Here is a 21,826-nt window from a genome sequence, read left to right as displayed (position 1 = left end):
GACCCACTTGCTTCACTACCTTATAATTTAATGTTTACCTTATGAAAACTGATGATACAAGTCACTACCAAGTTACATATTATCAACAGAGGAACAATGATTTACGTCAGCTTTTAGATGTCAACATTCAACATTCATTCTGTGTTTATTTACGCCATGCTCAAGACTTTTAGGCATTACACAGTGGCAAAGACGTTTTAAACCATTTGTTAATTTTTTTTTCACTCCTATTTCATTATCTGACCATCAAGTCTCTAACTTGTGAATTTTGTAAGAATGACTTTTAATCACCATCACGTTGTATATTTCTCCCATTTTATGTTATTATTAGTAATGGTCTATATTTTGTATTGTAATATACATATATCTTTGTTCATTTGACTTATTGTGGCTGATGATGGTGTCCAAAGACATCGAAACTGGTCCCTAATAAAAATGTTGTGATCTTGTATTAGCAACATATTTTTATTGATATAAGGTGGATCATTCGTACTCTCCTTTATTATGTGTTAGTCTCCTTTCAATTCGGACCAAATATGAAGTTTTTAATATTAAACTGTTTCCTGTGGAATGACAATTTCTACGAACAAATCGATGGTGTCCCCATGAGCAGTCCTCTGAGGCCGGTGATCACAAATTTCTTTACGGAAAAGGTCGAACAAACAGCACTTGAGAGCGCCCACTGAAACCTAAGGTGTGGCGGTGCTTCGCAGATGACACCTTCGTGATCTGGAGCCAAGGACAGGAAAAACTACAGCTGTTTCTACAGCATCTGAATAGTATTAACACCAACACTCAGTTCACTATGGAGACAGAAAGCGAAGGAAAACTCCCTTTCCTCGATGTTCTGGTAATGAAGACGGCTGATTTAAATTTGGGATACACAGTATACCGCAAACCGCAAACCGATCCACACAGACCGCTATCTTCAGAAGACGTCCAGCCACCATCCTCCCCGGGTTCGATTCCCGGTTGGGTCAGGGGTTTTTGATTGTAAATGATTAATATCCGTGGCTTGGGGACTGGGTGTTTGTGTTGTCCTTAACATTCCTTTTCTCACATTCAACACACAACACTTCCTCCATTCCAATTGCACTCGGGTTCATATCACATGGTGCAAGTAGGGGCAAAAGATCTCTATATTGTCGATGCCCCAAACAAATGGCATTTTTAAAATAAGAACAAATAATTTAATTAACAAATATGTATCGACAAATATGCCGTTTTGAATTATAATTTATTTTAAAATGCCCCTATTTAGATTAATCATTTTTGGGTCATATTTTGTCGTTTTTACATCATATTTTACAAGGATTCGGTATACGGAAACATAACATAAATTTATTGCTTCAATAAGTTTTTTACACAATATGTACATAAATATAACGACTAACTTCGATAACAGCGAAGCTCACAGTGGAATGAACTTACGTTGTAATTCCACCTCATTGTATGTCCGGCTCCATGGCTAAATGGTTAGTGTGCTGGCCTTTGGTCACAGGGGTCCCGGGTTCGATTCCCGCAGGGTCGGAAATTTTAACCATCATTGGTTAATTTCCCTGGCACGGGGGCTGGGTGTATGTGTTGTCTTCATCATCGTTTCACCACCCACGACAAAAATACAGAGTGATTAAGACTCTAGCCGACCGTGCTAGGAGAATTTGTCAGCCTCAGCAATTAAAACGAGGAGCTCAGTCATGTCAATATGGCCCTCCTTGCTAATGGGTACAACCATAAAGATATCCAGCGAGCACTCCATCCTAGACGTCCAACGACCAGGGAGAAGGAAGAGGAGGGGCTGGCAGCTAAAGCCTTCCTAACGTACGAGGGCTATTTTTTTTTTTTCAAGGTCCGATTGGTCACAAAATGAAACAGCAGTACAAATTTGACACTTTTCTATTAGTAACACTTACTGATACATCACAGCCATTTTTCAACATAGTCGCCTCGCAGATTGAGACATTTGTCGTAGCGTGGTACTAACTTGTCAATGCCCTCTTGATAGGAAGTCGCCGCCTGCGCCTATAACCATCTTTGTACGCCGGTCTGCAGCGCCTCGTCGGTGTCAAAACGCTGTCCTCCTAGCCAGCGTTTCATGTGAGCAAAGAGGTGAAAATCTGATGGAGCCAGGTCCGGACTGTATGCTGGGTGATCGAAAACGTCCCACTGGAAACGCTGCAGGAGGTTCGTGGTGGCAGCTGCAGTGTGTGGCCGAGCATTGTCATGGAGGAGGACAATGCCTGATGACAACATCCCTCTCCGCTTATTCTGAATTGCCCGTCATAGACGTTGAATAGTCGCACAGTATGCGGCTGCAGTGATGGTGGAACCACGTTCCATGAATTCCACCAACAGAACTGCTTTCCGGTCCCAGAACACAGTAGCCATACACTTTCTGTTGGAGAATGTTCGCTTGAATTTCTTTGGCTTACTCGGGGAGTGCGAATGCATCCACTGTTTGGATTGCTCTTTTGTTTCTTCCGTTTCAAAATGAACCCATGTCTCGTCCCCTGTGACAATTTTGTTCAAAAAATCCGGTCCTTCATCATGGTAGTGCTGGAGAAACGCTAAAGCGGCGCCCATTCCCTGTGTTTTGTGACGGTCAGACAGCATCTTCAGAACCCATCTCGTACAAAGTTTGCGGTACTGAAGTGTCTCACTCACAATTGTGTACAGAGCTGACCTGGAAATTTCAGGAAACAAAGCACACAACACAGAAATTGTGAACCGACGATTTTCTCAAATTGCCTGATCCACACGCTGAACAAGATCATCGGTTGACACACGCTTCCTTCCCTGGCCGCCTGCATCATGGACGTCTGTACGCCCTGCTGTAAAGTTCCTGCACCATTGTCGCACTTTGCTGTCGCTCATGCACGTTTCACCATACACACGACTTATTCGGCGATGAATTTCGGCTGCATTGCACCCCTCAGCCTGAAGAAATCGAAATACACCGCGCACTTCACACTTGGCGGGTGAAGCGATCGTTGTAGCCATGTTTACGAGCGCGCTGCACGTTCACTACTGACGGGACTGAGGTGAGGCGCATAACGGTCATTTCAGAGACGTTGCGCAACACATCTGCGCAGCGGTTCATCATATATTATTACAAGTGATGAAAATCATTTTTCGTCCGTATTGAAAGTTTCATAAACTGTATATAGGATAATATCTTTTCAGATGAATAATGTTTTAAAGTAAATGCCAACTTATTGTAATGTATTGAATAGGTGGAAATAAACAAAAGATATTATCCTATATACATTTCATCATATATTCGTGGGCGTTTGACTGTCGCGACCGATCGGACCTTGAAAAATAAAAATAGCCCTCGTATATTGGGAAAATAACTGACAGCATAGGGAGGCTACTGGAGTCCCATGGGGTAAAAACCATACATAGGCCAATGAAGAAAATCCAGGAACTACTTAAGGTCTGCCAAAGACAAGCACCATCCTCTCTCCACAGAAGGTGTCTATAAGATCCTGTGCAGATGCGACCAGGTGTACATAGGCACTACAAAATGCAGCAGCATCGCCACACGAATGAAGGGGCATAACAGACATAGACGGCTGGGACAAGCAGATAGATCATCAGACGCTGAACACTCGCTGCTAGCAGGCCATGACATACAGTACAGCGACACCAAAGTACTGTCAACTACTGTACCTTATCACGCCCGGCTACAAAGGGAAGCCATTGAAATCCTGAAGCACACGAACAGTTTCAACCTTAAGGAGAAATTTGAACAGGTAAATAAAGCCTGGTTTCCAGTCCTGAAAGCCTTAAATCTTGAAGGACACGATGGCTGTGGGAGAACAGAAAAAGCAACGGGTGATCAGTTGCCTGTCTCCGCCACAGCAGGTTGATATACATTGGGCTCCTTAATGCTTCACCATTGGACAAAGAACAGCCAATCAGCGACTGCCGCCTCCAGCATGGTGGACCGATCGGCGACCAGCGCACTGTAGCCTGCACTATATAATGAGGTAAATGAAATGGCGTATGGCTTTTAGTGCCGGGAGATCCCAGGACGGGTTCGGCTCGTCAGGTGCAGGTCTTTTTGATTTGACACCCGTAGGCGACCTGCGCGTGGTGATGAGGATGAAACGATGATGAAGAGAACACATACACCCAGCCCCCGTGCCAGGGAAATTAACCAATGATGGTTAAAATTTCCGACCCTGCGGGAATCAAACCCGGGACCCCTGTGACCAAAGGCCAGCACACTAACCATTTAGCCATGGAGCCGGACATATAATGAGGTGGAATTACAACGTAAGTTCATTCCACTGTGAGCTTCGCTGTTATCGAAGTTAGTCGGAATCCTTGACAATTATGAGATTTATCACATGTAATCCTTGACAATGCCGAACACAGTCTTTGGTGAAACCTCACGACCGTCACATGCTCCTGGACCATGGCCTACAAGCCCCAGAAAACACTGAGATGACTTGTAACCACCGGGTCCAACATATATTGATGGTAGACTTAAAAAAAAAAAGTAATGAAATTGTGCAAAGCGAGATTTAAAGTCCTGGAAGAGAGAGAATAAAATCATCAAACAGATACGAGACCAATGTAATAGACAAAGAAAGCAGTGCATTAAAGTCTACGGGCTGTTAGAACAGAGGTCTGCCAGAAAGTTATTTTCTAGCTTGAACATGGAAGGGAAAATGTGGGGGAGAGAGAAGATGTCAAAAATTTAACTCTGCAGATTAAAATGATGTGTGTGATATTTTGATAATAAAAATCACAGCGTTCATGGAAAATTGTTACCCATTAGTTTCACTATGACCTGCATGGTAATAATCTCACTACGCAAAAAATTTGAACTATTTTCATAACATGAAAAAAATAGGCTTATCTTAACTAATTTGCAAGCACTGAACACAAAAATGCCAGTGAAAAGTTATGAAACTTAACGCTTTTGTGTTATAGATACTTGATGCATTAAAAAATAAGGACTTTTGACCTATTAAACATTCCTTTATCATTTTTTGTATGAAAATTTTCAAGGGAAGCTGAACTATGATAAAAATAATAAACTCTACCTTACAAGCTATTAAAAACCACTCTTTATGCAATAAAATGGAGAAATATATATATTAAAAAACACCTTATTTGATTCTGTTATGAGAACTAGAAACTTCCCCTTTTAAAACCCAGCAAATAATCACCCATCATCGCTGGATCCCATCTTCCTTGATATCAATGCAACATCATTTTGGTGAAATTGCTCTCCCTACTCATCACTTACAGCCTCCAAGTTCAAGTCCAAATGTGAAAGTAGAAATGCAGAGACAGACGGCAGACCACTGTTTCCTAGTTTCTTAGTAACGCCGCTATCAAGTGGCGATTTTCAGCTGTATGTTTCCCTAAAAACCCACCGACTGGTAATTCCTTAAGGTTAAGTTTTTTTCTGAAAAATGCTGTTTTTCATAAGTAGGGCTTGGATGTTTAAAACCTAAAAACAGCCCAAATAAGAAAAAAATATGACCTCAAAAGTGACAAAATATGATGTAAAAACGACAAAATATGACCCAAAAATGATTAATGTAAATAGGGGCATTTTAAAATAAATTATAATTCAAAACGGCATATTTGTTGATACATATTTGTTAATTAAATTATTTGTTCTTATTTTAAAAATGCCATTTGTTTGGGGCATCGACACTATAGAGATCTTTTGCCCCTACTTGCACCATGTGATATGAACCCGAGTGCAATTGGAATGGAGGAAGTGTTGTGTGTTGAATGTGAGGAAAGGAATGTTAAGGACAACACAAACACCCAGTCCCCAAGCCACGGATATTAATCATTTACAATCAAAAACCCCTGACCCAACCGGGAATCGAACCCGGGGCCGCCGGGTGACAGGTGGAAGTGTTGCTTCCTACACCGCGGTGTCGGACATCTTTATTCTTACTTTCATATTAATTTTCTGAATATACATGTTCAGCAATTATTCATTCTTGTAAGAAGAAAAGCTCCATTTGACATCACACGACATTATTGGTGCACATTTAAATAATGTTACATCACTGCTGTTGAGTATGCACCCATCTTGAAGTGTACTGGTACCTTCTCCTCTAAGAAAGTCATTTATTACGGACACACAGCAAAAACCACCATTTCGATTAAACACATCTGGAAGTTTCTGTTTTATGCGATTGTTGTACTGAAAGTTCAACACTTCTCACCATTTCAATTCATGCATGAATTTCTAAGCTTGTAGCTTCTAAACGAGTAATTGCACCCGATATAATACCGAAGTTCGACTTAATATATGCCAGACTTTCTGACAAACTGTTGAAAAACAATTCCTGCACAATCTTGATAGAAGAGACTTATCTTTGTTGAAGCCATTAACAATGTTTTTATAGTGGAGTAGTTTTCACAATAATACATGGCAGTATCGAGCCACGTTACCCACCTAGTTAGAACTGGCTCTGGAGAGAGTGGTGTCGAAGGAGTTAACTCCTTGAAAGTCACAACCCGCAGTGGTGCTTTCAAATGATTTTTTGACATTAGATGTTAATTCATCGACTTCAGGAAAATTTCCACGAATTTCTTCTGCCACCCTATGCAGAGCATGCGCAAGGCAAGTGATGCAAGTCATTCTTGGATAAACCATCTTGAGGCCTTCAGCAGCTTTCACCATGTACGGAGCAGCATCAGGAACAAAGACAAGAACATTTTCCTGCTTAATTTCATCCTTCCACAATAATTTTAATACACTATCAAAAAGAATTGCAATCGGTGAATGATTTACTCTGTCTAAAACTTCTGCGGTTAGTATTATAAATATCCCCAGGGTGAACAGCACCGAGCGTTTCAATAATTACATTCCCCACATATCTACCTGCAGTGTCCGTTGTCTCATCAACAGATATCCAAATCTTATTATCTGCTTCACTGTGTCATATTCGATTCAGAGTATCTTCGTAGCAATGTGATAAATAGTTTTTCACAGCGTTGATTCTGTAAGAATATATTTTTTTATGTATTTCTCCAGAAAATTCTTGAAATGGGGATTGTTCACCTTGTTAAGGGAAATGTTTCCAGACACCATCATCTCACAAAGTTCCTTTGAAAAATCCGAACATCTGTCCATCACTAAAGATGTAACAGCATTATCGATTATCAATTACTGTATCTTCTTATTGACATGTTGTCGTTTGACATTGCTGCTCTGTTTTGCTGTGTTACAATATTGTTGCACATTAAAACGTTTTTCAGCCACAACGTTCACTTCACACAACTTGCAAAATAGAACTAAAACGTCTGTACAGAAACATTCCTCTTCAAATTCCTTAACAAAGCTTTGTAACTTAATACTAACACTTTTCCTTAGGCATAATGGAAAGTGTGCCGGGATAAGATTTACTGTAAACTGATGGTTACGTAAGTGAAAAGAGGTTGAGATTCTGATATCTGAACAAAGACAAGTGAACGATTGGCAGAAGTAATTAGCTCACTGCTGGGATGGGTTTTTCAGGATTATTTATGTCTCTACCTGGGAGACCGGGTTGCCGACTACAGGGGGTGGTGTAAAAAGGTGCAGTGAGGTCTATGACCTCAATTCTGTACAAAGGGTATTAATGGCAGATGTGATACAGAGAAGCAGTTTTGTGAGCACTAGTTTGCATTCGGTAAGGTGAAGATGATTTTGCATAGCTAAAGCCGTCGTCAAACCGCCGAAATATGACGTTTCTACGAAAAATAGCTCAAAATATGCATTTATAAGATAAATAAAAATCACGTAATTGTGACGATAACCACATGATTTGTAGCAAAATCCAATCAGGCAAGAAAATAGAGACAAAGAAAATATATTACTTTTCCTAAACATCCGAGCCCTATTCATAAGTTATCTAATCTGTGTATTGACAAAATATGCCTTCTTTTAATTTGGCAGCAAGGATTCCAGAAAGCAGAGGTGCCAACTTTGAAGTGGATTATCAGTAATTGCCCTCCGCCCCCAAGAAAAATTTCGAGTCAAGTCCAAAGCATACGCCTTCCTTCTTGATAAATGACACATCCCTTTTGCCCGTCCCTCTAGCAATCTATCGAAAAGTATATCATATTACACAATAACATTTGCACGCAACCTGTTGGTTCTGTGATAAAACATTCCTTGTAGCTTGTTTCTCACGCAGCAGCTGCTTTTCAGTGTAGTTTTTCTTGAAGCATCCTTCCAACTGTGATGACATTTTCGTTTTCTGAACCATAAGCGATACCAGTGCAGTGCAGATCTTTCTGTCAACTGTCAGACACACTTAACACAGCAGATACAACATTACTGAAGGATTTGTAGTGGAGAAGAGCAGCGCCTGAGCTCCTTCATTCACAATTAATTTTACAACGCTTATGGGTAGCAAAAGGAAGTCATGATCAAATAAGTATCGTTGCCAACTCACAAGCATTGAAATAAAGTTGATTTAGGAGAAAGCCTCGAAAGGACTCAACAGTTTTCCTTTTCTTTTGTTTCCGTCAAAAAGTATTTTTTTCGTGATAACGTCAGCTTTTCCGTAACTATTTCCCCTTTGACCGTAACTCCGTAATCGTGAGGTGAAATCCGTAATAATTACGGACAATCCGTAATAGTTGGCACCTCTGAGAAAGTAATCTAACAGCAGGTCCTATCTCACAAATCACACCAAAAGAAATCACCAACGCCATTAGATGTATGAAGCACCAAAAAGCACCAGGACCAGATGATGATCTGGGAGACTTCTGGAAGTTGCAGGAATTAAAAGAACCCACAATCAACTGGCTGACCAACTTTTTCAATGCCATAGTTGACTCTGGCTCTCTTCCCAGTGATTGGGCTACAAGCATCACTGTGCCTATCTTTAAGCAAAAAGGTCCTCCAGCAGAATGTGCAAATTACCATCCAATTCGCCTCCTGTTGCACACAATGAAAATTTTTGAGAAAATCCTCGATCGATGACTGCGTGACATTCTCAGCATCAGTACCAACTAGTGTGGCTTCGTCAAGGGTGCTGGAACAACCGATCCTATCTTCGCCGCCAGAATGTTCATTGAAAAGCACCAAGAGAAACAACAGCCACTGCATATTACCTTCCTCAGACATGCCAACTTTCAAAAGTAAAAAAATCAGGAGAAATTTGGCAGCGAATCGCTACGTATTACAACAGCACTGATGGCAGAACATGTACTAATTCATAATAATTCAATAAATTAACAACTATTTGGTCTGTACGAAATTGTGACTTTTCATCCTTCAAGATGCTGATCCCATTATGACTATTTGTTTTTCAACACACTCGTAGCTGACTTAGCCCGCTTCAGAAACTTGGAAGCAAATTTTTGCTCAAAGCACTTGCCTTGCTGAATTGATTTTAAAGTTAAAAGTTTCTCCAAAGTTTAAGACAGCAAAGATGTGAACTGTGTTTTTGTCTTTGTGACTCTGCTAATAAACCTTTCTCATTCTGCATTCATAGCTGCCAACGTTTAGAAATAAAAAATTGGAAGAATTTTTTCTTTGGATTTCATCACATAAGTTATACTGCACCATGGTCTAAGTGAAAAAAGGACAGGATAAAAGGCATACATAACTACACTTTCAATGTGAAATGAACAATTTAAAATCTTAAACTAAAAAAGCATTGAAGTGGTTACAAGAAAATGTACCAAATCACTCATTTATGATGCATACATATGAATAATACAGTTGAACCTCAATATCTCGATCCTCCATTAATCGAATTTTCGGTATCTCGAACTAACTTAGATTTTCCTGTCATTTGTCCTATTCTTCTGTGTAACTCGAATTTTGTGCAGCATTAAACATGCAATACGGCATTTGTGGTTCGTGAGCAACAGTTAACAAGTAAAGGGTCACAGTAAAGCTGGAAACTAATATGACTGGAACCGAAAAACTCGAACTTCTAGTGATCGACAAATCGGCAAAGCCTCGCCGTTCCTCGGGTGTCAAATTACCGGTCACATACGAAAGCAAGCCCAGAAGTCACGGATGACAAGCTCAATTTATGAAACTCGGCTGTGTGGTATTGACGAGAAGATTCAACGTGAAGGGAGGAAAGGTTAACCGCAACAAACAGAAGAGACTAACGGATTTTTTTCCAAACGTGTTAATGGAGCTATGTTTCTTGTTTTACTACTGCATGTACTGTTTTCTGACTTCTAAAAAGTTACTATAATAAGTGTTATAATTAAAGTGATGCGTAAAATAAGAGTTTCTTTGTATACTGTTAAGTACCGGTACCATTAAACATGTATTCATTAAAAGCCCATACACACATATGATTCAATTATGTGCTAAACATGAACGAAAACGGTATTCTCTCTGTTTCGAAATTCTGATAACTCGAAATAAAATTTACCTCCCGAGGTGATTCGCATAATAGTTTCACTTACTAAGACTGTAAAATGAGGGAAATTTAATTTTATAGGTATCTCTGAACACTTGGAGATAATGTTTGTTTTGTTTTTTGGCCATAACATGAAGAAAAAATACCAGTTACTGTAACCGACACAATTCCCTGAAATACATTCAAGTCATTAAAATTATGAAGTAAGAATAAACAAAAATGCATTGAAACGCAAAACTATCACACACCGGTACAAAACAGATCGGTATGTTTCATATATTATTAACATAAGACTCTGACACTGGGAAAAGCCCATGATCGCTAGAAAAAACACGTGGCATACAACTCCAACAAAATTACGCACAGAAACGATGTTAATAGTGCACGAACCACAAGCATACCTGCCAACTTTCAAAAAGAGAAATTCGGAAGATCCATAATCGGAATTTTTTTTAAACAACATGCGCATGCGTAACAGTGTTGAGACATAATGAAAAAAAGATGGTGGTGGGGGGCAAACAATACTAATACAAGTCAAATACAGTCGAACTTCGATGCATCGTTGACGCAACTATCGTTTTCCCCTATTCATCGTTGAATTTATTTGGTACAAAAAAACCAATGTTAAATTTCACCGCATCTATTGTTTCTCGAACTATCAATCGTCGAAAAATGATTTGTCCCCGGTCACAAATTTCCCGCACTGATCGGTCATACGTAAGAAAAATATACGCAACATTTTTTTGAATTTAGAGGCGCTGCTCAATACTCTTAGCATATAATAGCGGCAAGCTGTTGCCAGAATGTATGTGCGATTCGGAGTTGCTAGCCTTAACAAGGATCTTGTAGGCTGGAGTGCTGCGCGCAGGTTATTCGCGCGCAACCTCACTACTTGCCTCCTGGTGCCAACGCTTCTCCTCGGCCCACTAACCGACCCCTAGAAGTATTCTTATTTACAAGAATTAAAATGGTAGAGGCGCGCGGCTGGGAGCTTGCATCCGGGAGATAGTAGGTTCGAATCCCACTATCGGCAGCCCTGAAAATGGTTTTCCGTGGTTTCCCCATTTTCACACCAGGCAAATGCTGGGGCTGTACCTTAATTAAGGCCACGGCCGCTTCCTTCCAACTCCTAGGCCTTTCCTATCCCATCGTCGCCATAAGACCTATCTGTGTCGGTGCGACGTAAAGCCCATAGCAAAAAAAAAAATAATAAAAAAATAAAAAATAAAAATAAAAATAAAATGTAGACAGCGTAAAACTCAAATTTGTCACCATTTTCTGTGTTGGTATAGGCTGGCTAAGGCTGCCAACTTCATTGAAAAAAGATAATTCGCTCAGTGCGCCAGATTCATTTTAATTATTCACACGGTGATTACTCGCGTCATCTTGTGGAGTGTGTGGGATGCTAGAGGCCTGTTGACCGCATTGTTGCCCTCTGCCCAATAGTCTTGTTACAAGCCGGACCTAACCAAGCCAGACCAATAATCTCTTCTCATACCTTAGTCTTGTAACTACTCTCTAGTTGCTAAGGTGGCAGCTTTCCACAAACCAATGTGACATCATCCGAGACGCGCAGCATTGAATTTCTAACCTCTGTGACATCGTCTGAGCTGAGCTGCGGGTGCCGCGCCGTGCTGGGTGTCTAACCTATCATTCGCAAAGGGTCTACGGAATCTTTTCCTAAATACAGGTTATCACTGTAATATCCACGTATATATTTAATTTGCAAAAAAGAAACTGAACTTAAAGGTTTTCAATTATTACGAAATGTGGAAAGAAAAGTGAAAGTGAAATGAAACGACGCAAAAGTCACGCTTTTTAATTTCACCTCGAAGGCCTACATCACAGTTGAAATATTTTGATACCGTTATGTATAGTATGAGCTATATGGCTAGCACGTGTTGGCTTTCGGTTTAAGGGGTACCGATTGTAACTTTCCTTGGTTAATTCCAACGGTTTGGGGGCTGTCAGTTTGCCGAATTAAACATTAGAATTCATCTTAGGTAGGGCCGCATTTTAATATGCGCGTAGATCGCCTGCACCCGGCTCCGGAGGCCACGCACCATTATTGTTGTTTTTATAATAATTATAATAATTGTACCGGGAGGTACACCCCTATGCCGCACTTTTACATCTTGTGCCAATGAAACCTCCTGTACAGGGGAAACACCGAACTTGGAACTTGACTTACTTAAACTGCTCCTCAGACATTCTCTCATAGATGTCTCTGCTAAAAAACTATGATCATGCACCCTGGTGCGAAGTTAAGGAACTTTTTTGAGGACATTTTGTATGCCTAAGTTTCTTCTTTACTAAATTTCGTTCATTCATTGATGGGTTGGCAATATTTAACTTTTCCTTCCGCCAGTTTTGAATTTAGCCAATCCAGAATTTTTGTACTTAATTTCCTACCAATCACAATCTTCTTCTTTTTCGATGTGGTGTGTAACTTTTAAATTCTCCAATAAAGTGTGAGCGTGTGGCTGTTTTATTCATGAAAGGTCTCGAACTTTCCCCGAGGGTTTATAAACTGCTGATTTTCACGTCTCTTGGCCATTTGATCAACAGCTATCTAAGTGTGTGGATGTGAAGCAGGAGGCGGGTGGTGCCTCTTTCATCAGGCAGCAGGTCTTCAGCAAGGTAATGGCCATTTAACATCTTTATTTCTTGCTAGCTCAGCAGTTTAACCCACGGGAAAGGTCCGAAACCTTTACCATGTAACCTATCTTTCTAAACACGTAATTTTCTGCCGGCTTATGTAAAAACTAAATTAAATCTGTAACTGTAATTCGGGGATAGAGAGTGATTTACCCTCTCAAGCACCCCTTCATTTTGGTTTGAGGTGACTATGTTTTGGTAACTGATTTTCTTCTCTTCCTTAATGTCTTAAATAATTCTTATACGAGTCACCTCCATAGTTTGGGAATAGCCCTTGTTTCATCAGCCTAGTGCCTTTTAGGTTTTAAGAAGCTACATAGAGGAGTGCAAGAGTTCGCCTCCTTTCATTTTGTTTTCGGGCCATTTATTTATATGATATTTTTTCTACACGAAGCCCTGTAGGCTGGGTATGAGGTATCCGTTTCGTTTTTGTAAGTTGTGCCTTGATGGCCAGTAATTGCACGTTTCTGATATTGCCTTGAATAGGCTTGAAAAACTGAGAGCATGTCAGCTCTTTTCTAGTGTTGTTTGAATGCCTCTGGGAGGCTTGACATTGTAAAGTTGGAGCAAGTGATCCATGTTATTAGGGGATTTATGGCCTTGAACTAATTTGGGCACTGAGCTAGGAGCTCGAAATTGTAAAACTAGGGGCTTGTAGTCCCTTGAGAGTTAAAATCTTGGACCCTGTTAAATTTTGTTGTTATTGATTGATAACACTCAGAAAATATAACCTTGTTAAAGTTTTAAATTAACTATGATTTGGTAGTTGGACCCATTCATCCCGGCACCTTCTTTCACCTCTGCTGATCCACCAAACACAGTAACAAGTGGTAGCAGAGCGTAATTGAATGGGTCTCAATTAAGCCCCTTTTGACGGCTAAACATAGCATTCAGATCTGTACTCTTTTAGCTTTGCGGCTATCTTGGTCGTTGGCTTGACCGCGACGCCGCCATGTTTGTTTTCCTTATATTTAGGCTATGCGCTTGCCTGTGTTTCTCTTTGGGTTTTGATCATTGCTTCTTTGGTCCAGAGATGTTCCCCCTCTGTGCCATGACGATACCTACACTCCTTTGTAATATCTGCTCGGGACTTCATCTTCTCCATGATGCGTGCGAGCTTATCGTTGTAGGGTAATTGTTGTGAAGATGGTGGAGTTTACAGACACGTATGTGAAGGATGATTGTAATCTCGCGGAAGGAACGATCTAATTGTCCCGTGTGGATTATATTTGCATTGGCAGATAATGAAATGAGATTACTTTTAAAGCGGTGAGCCTGTTGTAAGTGTAATTTTATCTTGGAGTTGAAAAATGCCTTGCTCATGAAATGGTGTTACCACATCAACTCAACAGACTCTGTCCATGTATGTCTCAACGCCACGCATTTAAATCTGGCGCCTAAAAGAACTCCTCTGCTGGAGAAACCGTGAAATTATAACTGGACCAACTTATAAATTTACTCTGAAGATGTCACCACTAAAATGTGATGTAATTTTGTTATTGTGAAGTTTCATGTACTGTGTGAATTTCTATTTGTTTTGTTTGCCATGCATCAAGAAGTTTGGACTTTCTTCAACAGATGTCACTACAAAAAAACTATGATCATGCACCCTGGTGCAAAGTGAAATAACTTTTGATTTAAAGAAATTTTGTATTCATAAGTTTTTTTTACTAATTGATGTTCATTTATTTATGGGTTGGCAATATTTATCTTTTCTTTCCGCCAGTTTTGAATCCAGCCAATCCCTAATTTCTGTAATTAATTTTCTATCAATCATAGTCTTCTTCTTCTTCCTCTTCTTCGGTTTTCAGTGTAACTTTTAAATTGGCCAATAAATTGAGAGGGTGTGGCTGGCTTATTCGTGAAAAGTCTCGGAACTTTCCCCGAGGGTTTATAAACTGCAGATTTTCACGTCTCTTGGCCAATTGATCGACATCTAACCTAGTGTGTGTGTCAAGCAGGAGGCACCTCTTTCATCAGGCAGCAATACACCGACAAGGTAATGGCCACTTAACATCTTTATTTCTTGCTAGCTCTGCAGTTTAACACAAGGGAGAGGTCAGAAACTTTAGCTATGTAACCTACTCTCTGAAAGTGTAACTTCTGCCGGCTTATGTAATAACTTCATAAAATCTTTAACTGTAAATCGGGGATAAAGAGTGATGTACCATCTCGAGCTCCCCTTCATATTGGTTTGCGGTGACTACGCTTTGTAACTGGTTTTCTTCCTTTCTGTAATGTCTTAATTCTTATATGAGTCACCTCCATAGCTTGGGAATAGCCCCTGTTTTATCGGCTTAGTTCCCTTTAGGTTTTAAGAATTCATTTCTAGGAGTGCAAGTACACGCCTCCATTCAATTTGTGTTTCGGGTACTTAACCTGATTCTTTCTGCAATGGTCCAATAGGTTGGGTACTAGATACCTCTGTTTCAAATTTGTAAGTTGTGCCTTGATGGCGAGTGATTGTAATTTTCTGATATCGCCTTGAATAGACTTGGAAAACAGAGCACGTCAGCTCTTTTCTAGTGTTGTAAAAGAGCCTCTGGGAGGCTTGATATTGTGAGCTGGGAGCAAGTACTCCATGTATTGAGGGATTTCTGCCCTTGAGTAAATTTGTGCTTTTGTAAATTTGAGCTAGGAGTTCAAGAACTGTAAAGTGAGGGGCTCAAAGCACAGTTTTTTTTTTAAACAGTCACTAAATTTTGGATTTCTTGTCTTTTCTAGAATTTGTCAGTGTACCTGACATTTCATTCTTATGAAAATTTTGTTATTTAAGAAAATATAACATTCAGTTTAAGTTTTAAATTCAGTTCTTGCAATTGTAGTTAGACCCATTCACCCCGGCACCTTCTTCCACCTCTTCTGCTCCACGGGCAACTCCATAACAAGTGGTAGCAGAGCGTGGTTGAATGGGTCTCAATTAAGCCCCTTTTGATGGCTAAACATAGTGTCTGCACTGAACTCTAAGAATTTTCAAGGTCACTGGAAATTTTCTAAATTCGTAAATTTTTGTCATCATGTCCGGCCCTCGCGAAGTCCTCAACCCCGGCTACTTGCGCAAGGAGGAATTAATTTATGAATTACTTATTAGAAATGTTCAATCTGGAGGCACGGTTGTGGCAGATACCACCAAGCTTAAGGATCCCTTGAATTGCCTATTAGTCTCCCAACTTTGGGAGAGAAGGATATTGATGAGGCTCTCTCCACTATCACTGACAACACCACTGAGCTAGCATCCGTAGTTAGTTTCTTTGAAGTGAGTGATCCTTCTGCTAACCAACTTAAGAGAGAGCAGGCAAGACTGTTCCACTTTTATAACAAGGTGAGCGATCTATTGTCTCTAAAATTAAAGGAAAATCATGCTAAGGAGGCGAGTAATTTAATTGATCATCTATCAAAAATGTCCAGTAAAGTTAGTCAATTGTTAATGGGGGCAGCTACTCCCAAAACCGACCAGGCCACTGTTGTAAGTATTGTAAGTGAGCAAAATTCTTCCAAGGGTGAAGAAGGCAGAAAATCTGTGGCAACTCAACAAACTTCTGCCCCATTAGGAAATGAGTCTGATCGCTGTACATCCATTCCACAATTCTTTTTAAATAATGCTGTCTCTGAAGCTTCTTCACCACCTGGGCCGTTACCTACTATATCACCTGGGTTCAGTAGTTTGCCTCATCCTTTGGCTATGCTGCTCAGGGGAGTTTCTAAATTTTCGATTAATTCTACCAATGATGTCATTTCATTCTTAAGATTTTTAGTTGAATTTCAAGATCACAACTTGTGTTTTCTCTTTCTCATTCTCAAATTCTTCAAATTATTTATCCTTATTCCATAGGTGTCCTCTCGGACAAAATAGTCAGATTTAAAGTAATAAACTTCATGGTTGGGTTCCGTATTGAGTTAAGACTTAACTTAAAATGAATACAAGATTTATTGCTCCACCTTCTCAATACTTAAAATCATTTAACGTTTATCAAAACATTACAATATGATAGTGTCAGGTACTAGTTTTGGTCCGTTTTTTGGACCATCATCAGCCTAGCTGAAATTACAAGCAAAAGACATAAACTGAATTAATATGGATGAACAAGATGATGGATGGTAGTGGAATGACATGATGTGATCTTTCAGCAAGATGGTGCACCATGCCATTATGCAGAAGTTGTGAGGGATTTCTTGAATTGTGAGGTCCCAGATCGCTGGATTGGGAGAGGTAGTCCATCAATTGCTTGGCCCCCTAGAAGCTCCGACATTATGCCATTTGATTTTTTCCTGTGGGGGTTTGTCAAGAATCAAGTGTACCAGACATCAGTTCGTGATCTAAAAGATCTGCGTCATCACATTCTTGCAGCTATCACAAATGTTATGCCTACAATGCTGCAGAACACTTGGAGAGAAGTGAAATACTGATTAGATGTCTGTCGTGCCACTAATGGTGTGCGTATCGAGGTTTATTATGTATGTAAACAAACATTTTCAGTTACCCTACTTGTAGAAACAAACTGCAAGTAAATATCTCTACAACTTCTCAAGTTATTAAGTTTTATATTATTATACCTTTAACCCAGACACCTTGTATTCACATGTACAGAGTTGATTTTTTTTTTTTTTTTTTTTGTAAGTAGTGAATTAAATCCTGACCCGCACAACTGTGTGGATGCTTTGTTTCTGATGTAAATTTTTATTTTGCAAATAAACTAAAAATATATGTATTTAACAGCATTTTAGTCCGTTTTTGACATACAAACAAAAAAATTCACACCTCCCGTTTTCTTTCAGGTATGAAAGGAATAATGGATCGACATAGTGATTTCAAAGTTAATTCACCACAAACATGGTAGGAAATATTTACAGAAATTTTACGTGAACGACAATGCGATCCATTTTACACTATTACAAAATGACTAGTACCACTCGCAACACTTCCACAATCAGAACTAACCTAAAACGGTTCATTTCTTGGCTCACAATACAACAGCCACCCTGTGTCCCTTCCTTTAGTCTGCTACAGCCGAATGTGACATAGAGCACTGTCCACGCAGCCCGCATAATAACGGTAATAAAAAAAAAAAAAATCACTGCAAATTGTAACACTCCTTGAACCCTGAAAAGTAAAAACTGTTTCTTATGGTACCATGACTGAATGAAAATTATTTATGTGTAAAAGAACCAAATCAAAATTAACTTTCAGACTATTAGAAAAAGAATGGCCAACTGCTTTAATATGAGGGCAACCGAAGCGAAATCGAGACGTGGTGGGTTCGGATCACACTGGTGTCCGATTGGCCATTTTTATTCCGTACTTAACATCTCTTCAACACGTACTATATGTATGGAACACAACCTAATAGGCTGAAAATTAATTTTGATTACAATACGGTTGTGAAAATTCAATATTCACTGTAAAAGAAACACACTGAAGAAAATAACGTTTTTCACAGCCAGTCAATTTTTAGACAAATTGTAAGTTTATGCAAAAATGTGACTTGTAGGAACCTTATCAATGCCATATTTGTGACCAGTGAATACAAATTACATAAAAATAGTTATTCTCATCTTTCTATGAAAACCTTGTTGAATAGTGAGTTAACATTTATACATTCAATGCCAAACAATACAATACAGTACTTACTGTGCCTGCTCCTTCCAGTAACATATTAACTGCCCTATCAGGATCATTATCACAGTCATGAAGAGCAGTGCAGACTTCATCTTCTGTTTTCCGAGTTGCATCCATTACCTTTAACATTAAAATATGTATATATTAGTAAACGACTTAAAAAATTGAGATATTAAAGTCTTGCATGTATGTTATAGTGCTTTCAATCAAAATCATAAGCCACAGAAGAAAACTGTACACATAGCAAAAGTTCTAGTGAAAATGGGAATTTAAATTTGTACCGGAAGGTACACCTCAACGCCGCGCATTCAAAGCTAGCGCCTAAATGAAACCCTCTATTGGTGAAACAGCGAAACTGAAACTACACCAACTTGGAACTTTAATCAGAAGATGTCAGCACCTAAATATTGACTAATTTTGTTATTGTGCAGTTTCCTAACCTAAGTGAATTTCTACTTGTTTTGTTTTGATATTCATCAAGAAGTATGGACATTCTTCCACAGATGACACCACTAAAAACTATAATCATGCACCCTGGTGCAAAGTGAAAGAACCTATAATTTAAAGAAGTTTTGTATTTCTAGTTTTTTTTTAACTAATTGATGTTCATTTATTTTTGGGTTGGCAATATTTACTTTTTCTTTCCGCCAGTTTTGAATCTATTTAAGGTTATAAAGTTCATAATTGGTTCCGTATTGAGTTGAGATTACACGTAAAGTAAATACATAAACTAGCCAATCCCAAATTTCTGTAATTAATTTTCCACCTATCACAGGTTTCTGGTTCGATTTTGAGTGTTACCTTTTGAATTGACCAATTAAATTGAGTGGGTGTGGCTGGTGTAGTCTTGAATGATCTCGAACCTTCCCTGAGGGTTTATAAACTGCAGCTTTTCACGTTTCTTGGCCAACTGATCAACGTCCATCTGAGAGTGTGTGTGTGCTTAGCAGGAGGCAGGCGGCCTTTTTCGTCGGCAGCCAGTACATCTACAAGGTAATAGCCACATAACATCCTTCTTTCTTGCTAACTCCGCAGTTTAACCCGAGGGAAAGGTCCGACTTTAGTTATGTAACCAGCTTTTCTAAAATGCTAATGTAAAAAGAATGTAAAAACTTCATAAAATCTTTAACTGTAAATCAGGGATAGAGAGTGAATTACCCTCTCGAGCTCCCCTTCATCTTGATTTGAGGTGACCGTTTTGTAACTGTTTTTCTTCCTTTTCGTAATGAATTTAACCTTATACGAGTCACCTCAGTAGTTTGGGAATAGTTCCCGTTTCATCGACCTAGAGCCCTTTAGGTTTTATTTAGGTGTTCATTATCTCGGAGCGCAGTTCGCCTCCATTCTGTTTGTGTTTTGGGACGTTTACTTAACCTGTTCTTTTTCGCAAAGGCTCTATTGGTTGGGTACGAGATACCCCTGTTTCAAATTGTAAGTTGGGCCATGGAAGGCCAGAGAGTGTAAGATTTTTAAGATTGCCTTGAGGAGGCTGAAAGAAACGGAGAGCCTGTTAGCTCTTTTGCAAGTTTTGTAATTGTAAAGTGTGCCTCTAGGAGGCTAGATATTGTGATTTAGGGAGCAAGTGCTTTTGAGTTAGGGACTTCTGCCCCTCATTAAATAACAGCTCTTCCTCTTGTAAAATTGTAAAACTAGGGGCTCAAAGCCCAAAGTGTCCAGCTTCTGAATCATGGAATTTTTCGCAATCTTGTTTAAGTATCAGTGAAGAAGACCTGCAGAAGACCATGCAGTTTAAGTACTTGGGATCCGTCGTCACCTCAAACTGTGACACCACTCATGATACTCGGATGAGGGTAAATGCAGCTTGGCTCAAGTGGAGACAGGTTACTGGAGTCCTCTGTGATAAAAAGATGCCTCAATATCTAAAGGCAAAAGTTTATAAGAGTGTGGTATGGCCAGCAGCGATCTATGGGACTGAATGTCCCCCCATGACGAAACAACAGGAGCAAATGTTGACAACCATGGAGATGAAGATGCTTTGATGGTCCATGGGGCTGACCCGATGTGACCACATAAGGAACACGGACATCCGGCAAAGGTTTGGTGTCGCGCCCATTATAGACAAAGTGAGGGAAGCCCGCCTCCGCTGGTACGGCCACGTCATGAGAAAACAGGACAACTCAGTTGCCAAAACAGCGCTCCACATCAAACCAGAGGGAAGACCACGAGGAAGACCGGCAAAGAGATGGACTGACAACATCAGGGCAGACATGCACAGTGTTGGCTTAACACCAGAAGATGTCAACGACAGACAGAAATGGAGGAGATGTAGCAAAGCAGCAGACCCTACAAGTCGGGATTAATGCTAAGAAAGAGAGAGATTAAGTTTGAAGTTCTAAAAGAAATATAACCTTGTTAATGTTTTAAATCTATTCTTGACATCAGAGTTAGACCTATTCACACCAGCAACTTCTTTCACCTCTGCTTTCCACGGATACCCCGGAACAAAATTAACTACAGATTAAAAATCCTAGTGAAATGTCAATAGCATACAGCACACCAGTAGAAGAAACATCATCTTTAATTCAAGGCACTTGTTAGTGCATAAAGAGGATGGTGACATAGCAGGGCATTCTTTTTAAAATGTACCACGCTATTGTCATATCGACACTGCATTACGATTGTGAAACTTGGACCCAATACAGTCAGGATATCATGAAGTTAAGAGTGCTTCCATCTGCAAAAATTCAAATCAATCTTGCACATCAAATGGGAGGACCATGTCACCAACGTTGCAGTTCCTGAGAAAGTCCGTGCTATAAGAATGGGAGTTTACTGGCCATCGTCTCAGATAGACAGGGCATGTCCATCGCATGACTGATACCAGGCTTTCTCATCAACTCCTGTACAGTGAACTCTACCCCGGCACAAGACTTCATGGAGCCCCTTTGAGGCGTTTCAAAGACAAGTTGAAGGTACTATGAAGAGACCTGGTACCGAGCGAGTTGGCCATGCGGTTTCGGGCGCACAGCTGTGAGCTTGCAATCACAGGACAGTGGATTCAAACCCCACCGTTGGCAACCCTGAAGATGGTTTCCCATGGTTCCCATTCAGGTTACCTTAATTAAGGTCAGGGCCACTTCCCATGCTTAGTCCTTTCCTATTCCGCCATTGCCGTAAGACCTATCTGTACTTGTAGGATGCATATTTATCACTCTAGACTGGAGTG

At 39.9% G+C, this 21,826-nt stretch overlaps 1 protein-coding gene across 2 annotated transcripts in view; it reads right to left on the bottom strand.

Moving 5' to 3' along the window:
* Window positions 1–21,826, bottom strand: part of lig (lingerer) — a 612,955-nt gene that overhangs the window by 501,693 nt on the left and 89,436 nt on the right. For both annotated transcript variants that reach the window (XM_067146761.2, XM_067146762.2), the window contains exon 4: window positions 18,652–18,759. In XM_067146761.2, the coding sequence (XP_067002862.1) occupies window positions 18,652–18,759 (108 nt within the window). The remainder of the gene's footprint in view (window positions 1–18,651; window positions 18,760–21,826) is intronic.

Source organism: Anabrus simplex, chromosome 5 (assembly GCF_040414725.1).
Source record: "Anabrus simplex isolate iqAnaSimp1 chromosome 5, ASM4041472v1, whole genome shotgun sequence".
Lineage (NCBI taxonomy): Eukaryota > Metazoa > Arthropoda > Insecta > Orthoptera > Tettigoniidae > Anabrus > Anabrus simplex.
Note: the sequence above shows the minus strand (reverse complement) of the source record. Positions and strands in the feature narration are given on the sequence as shown.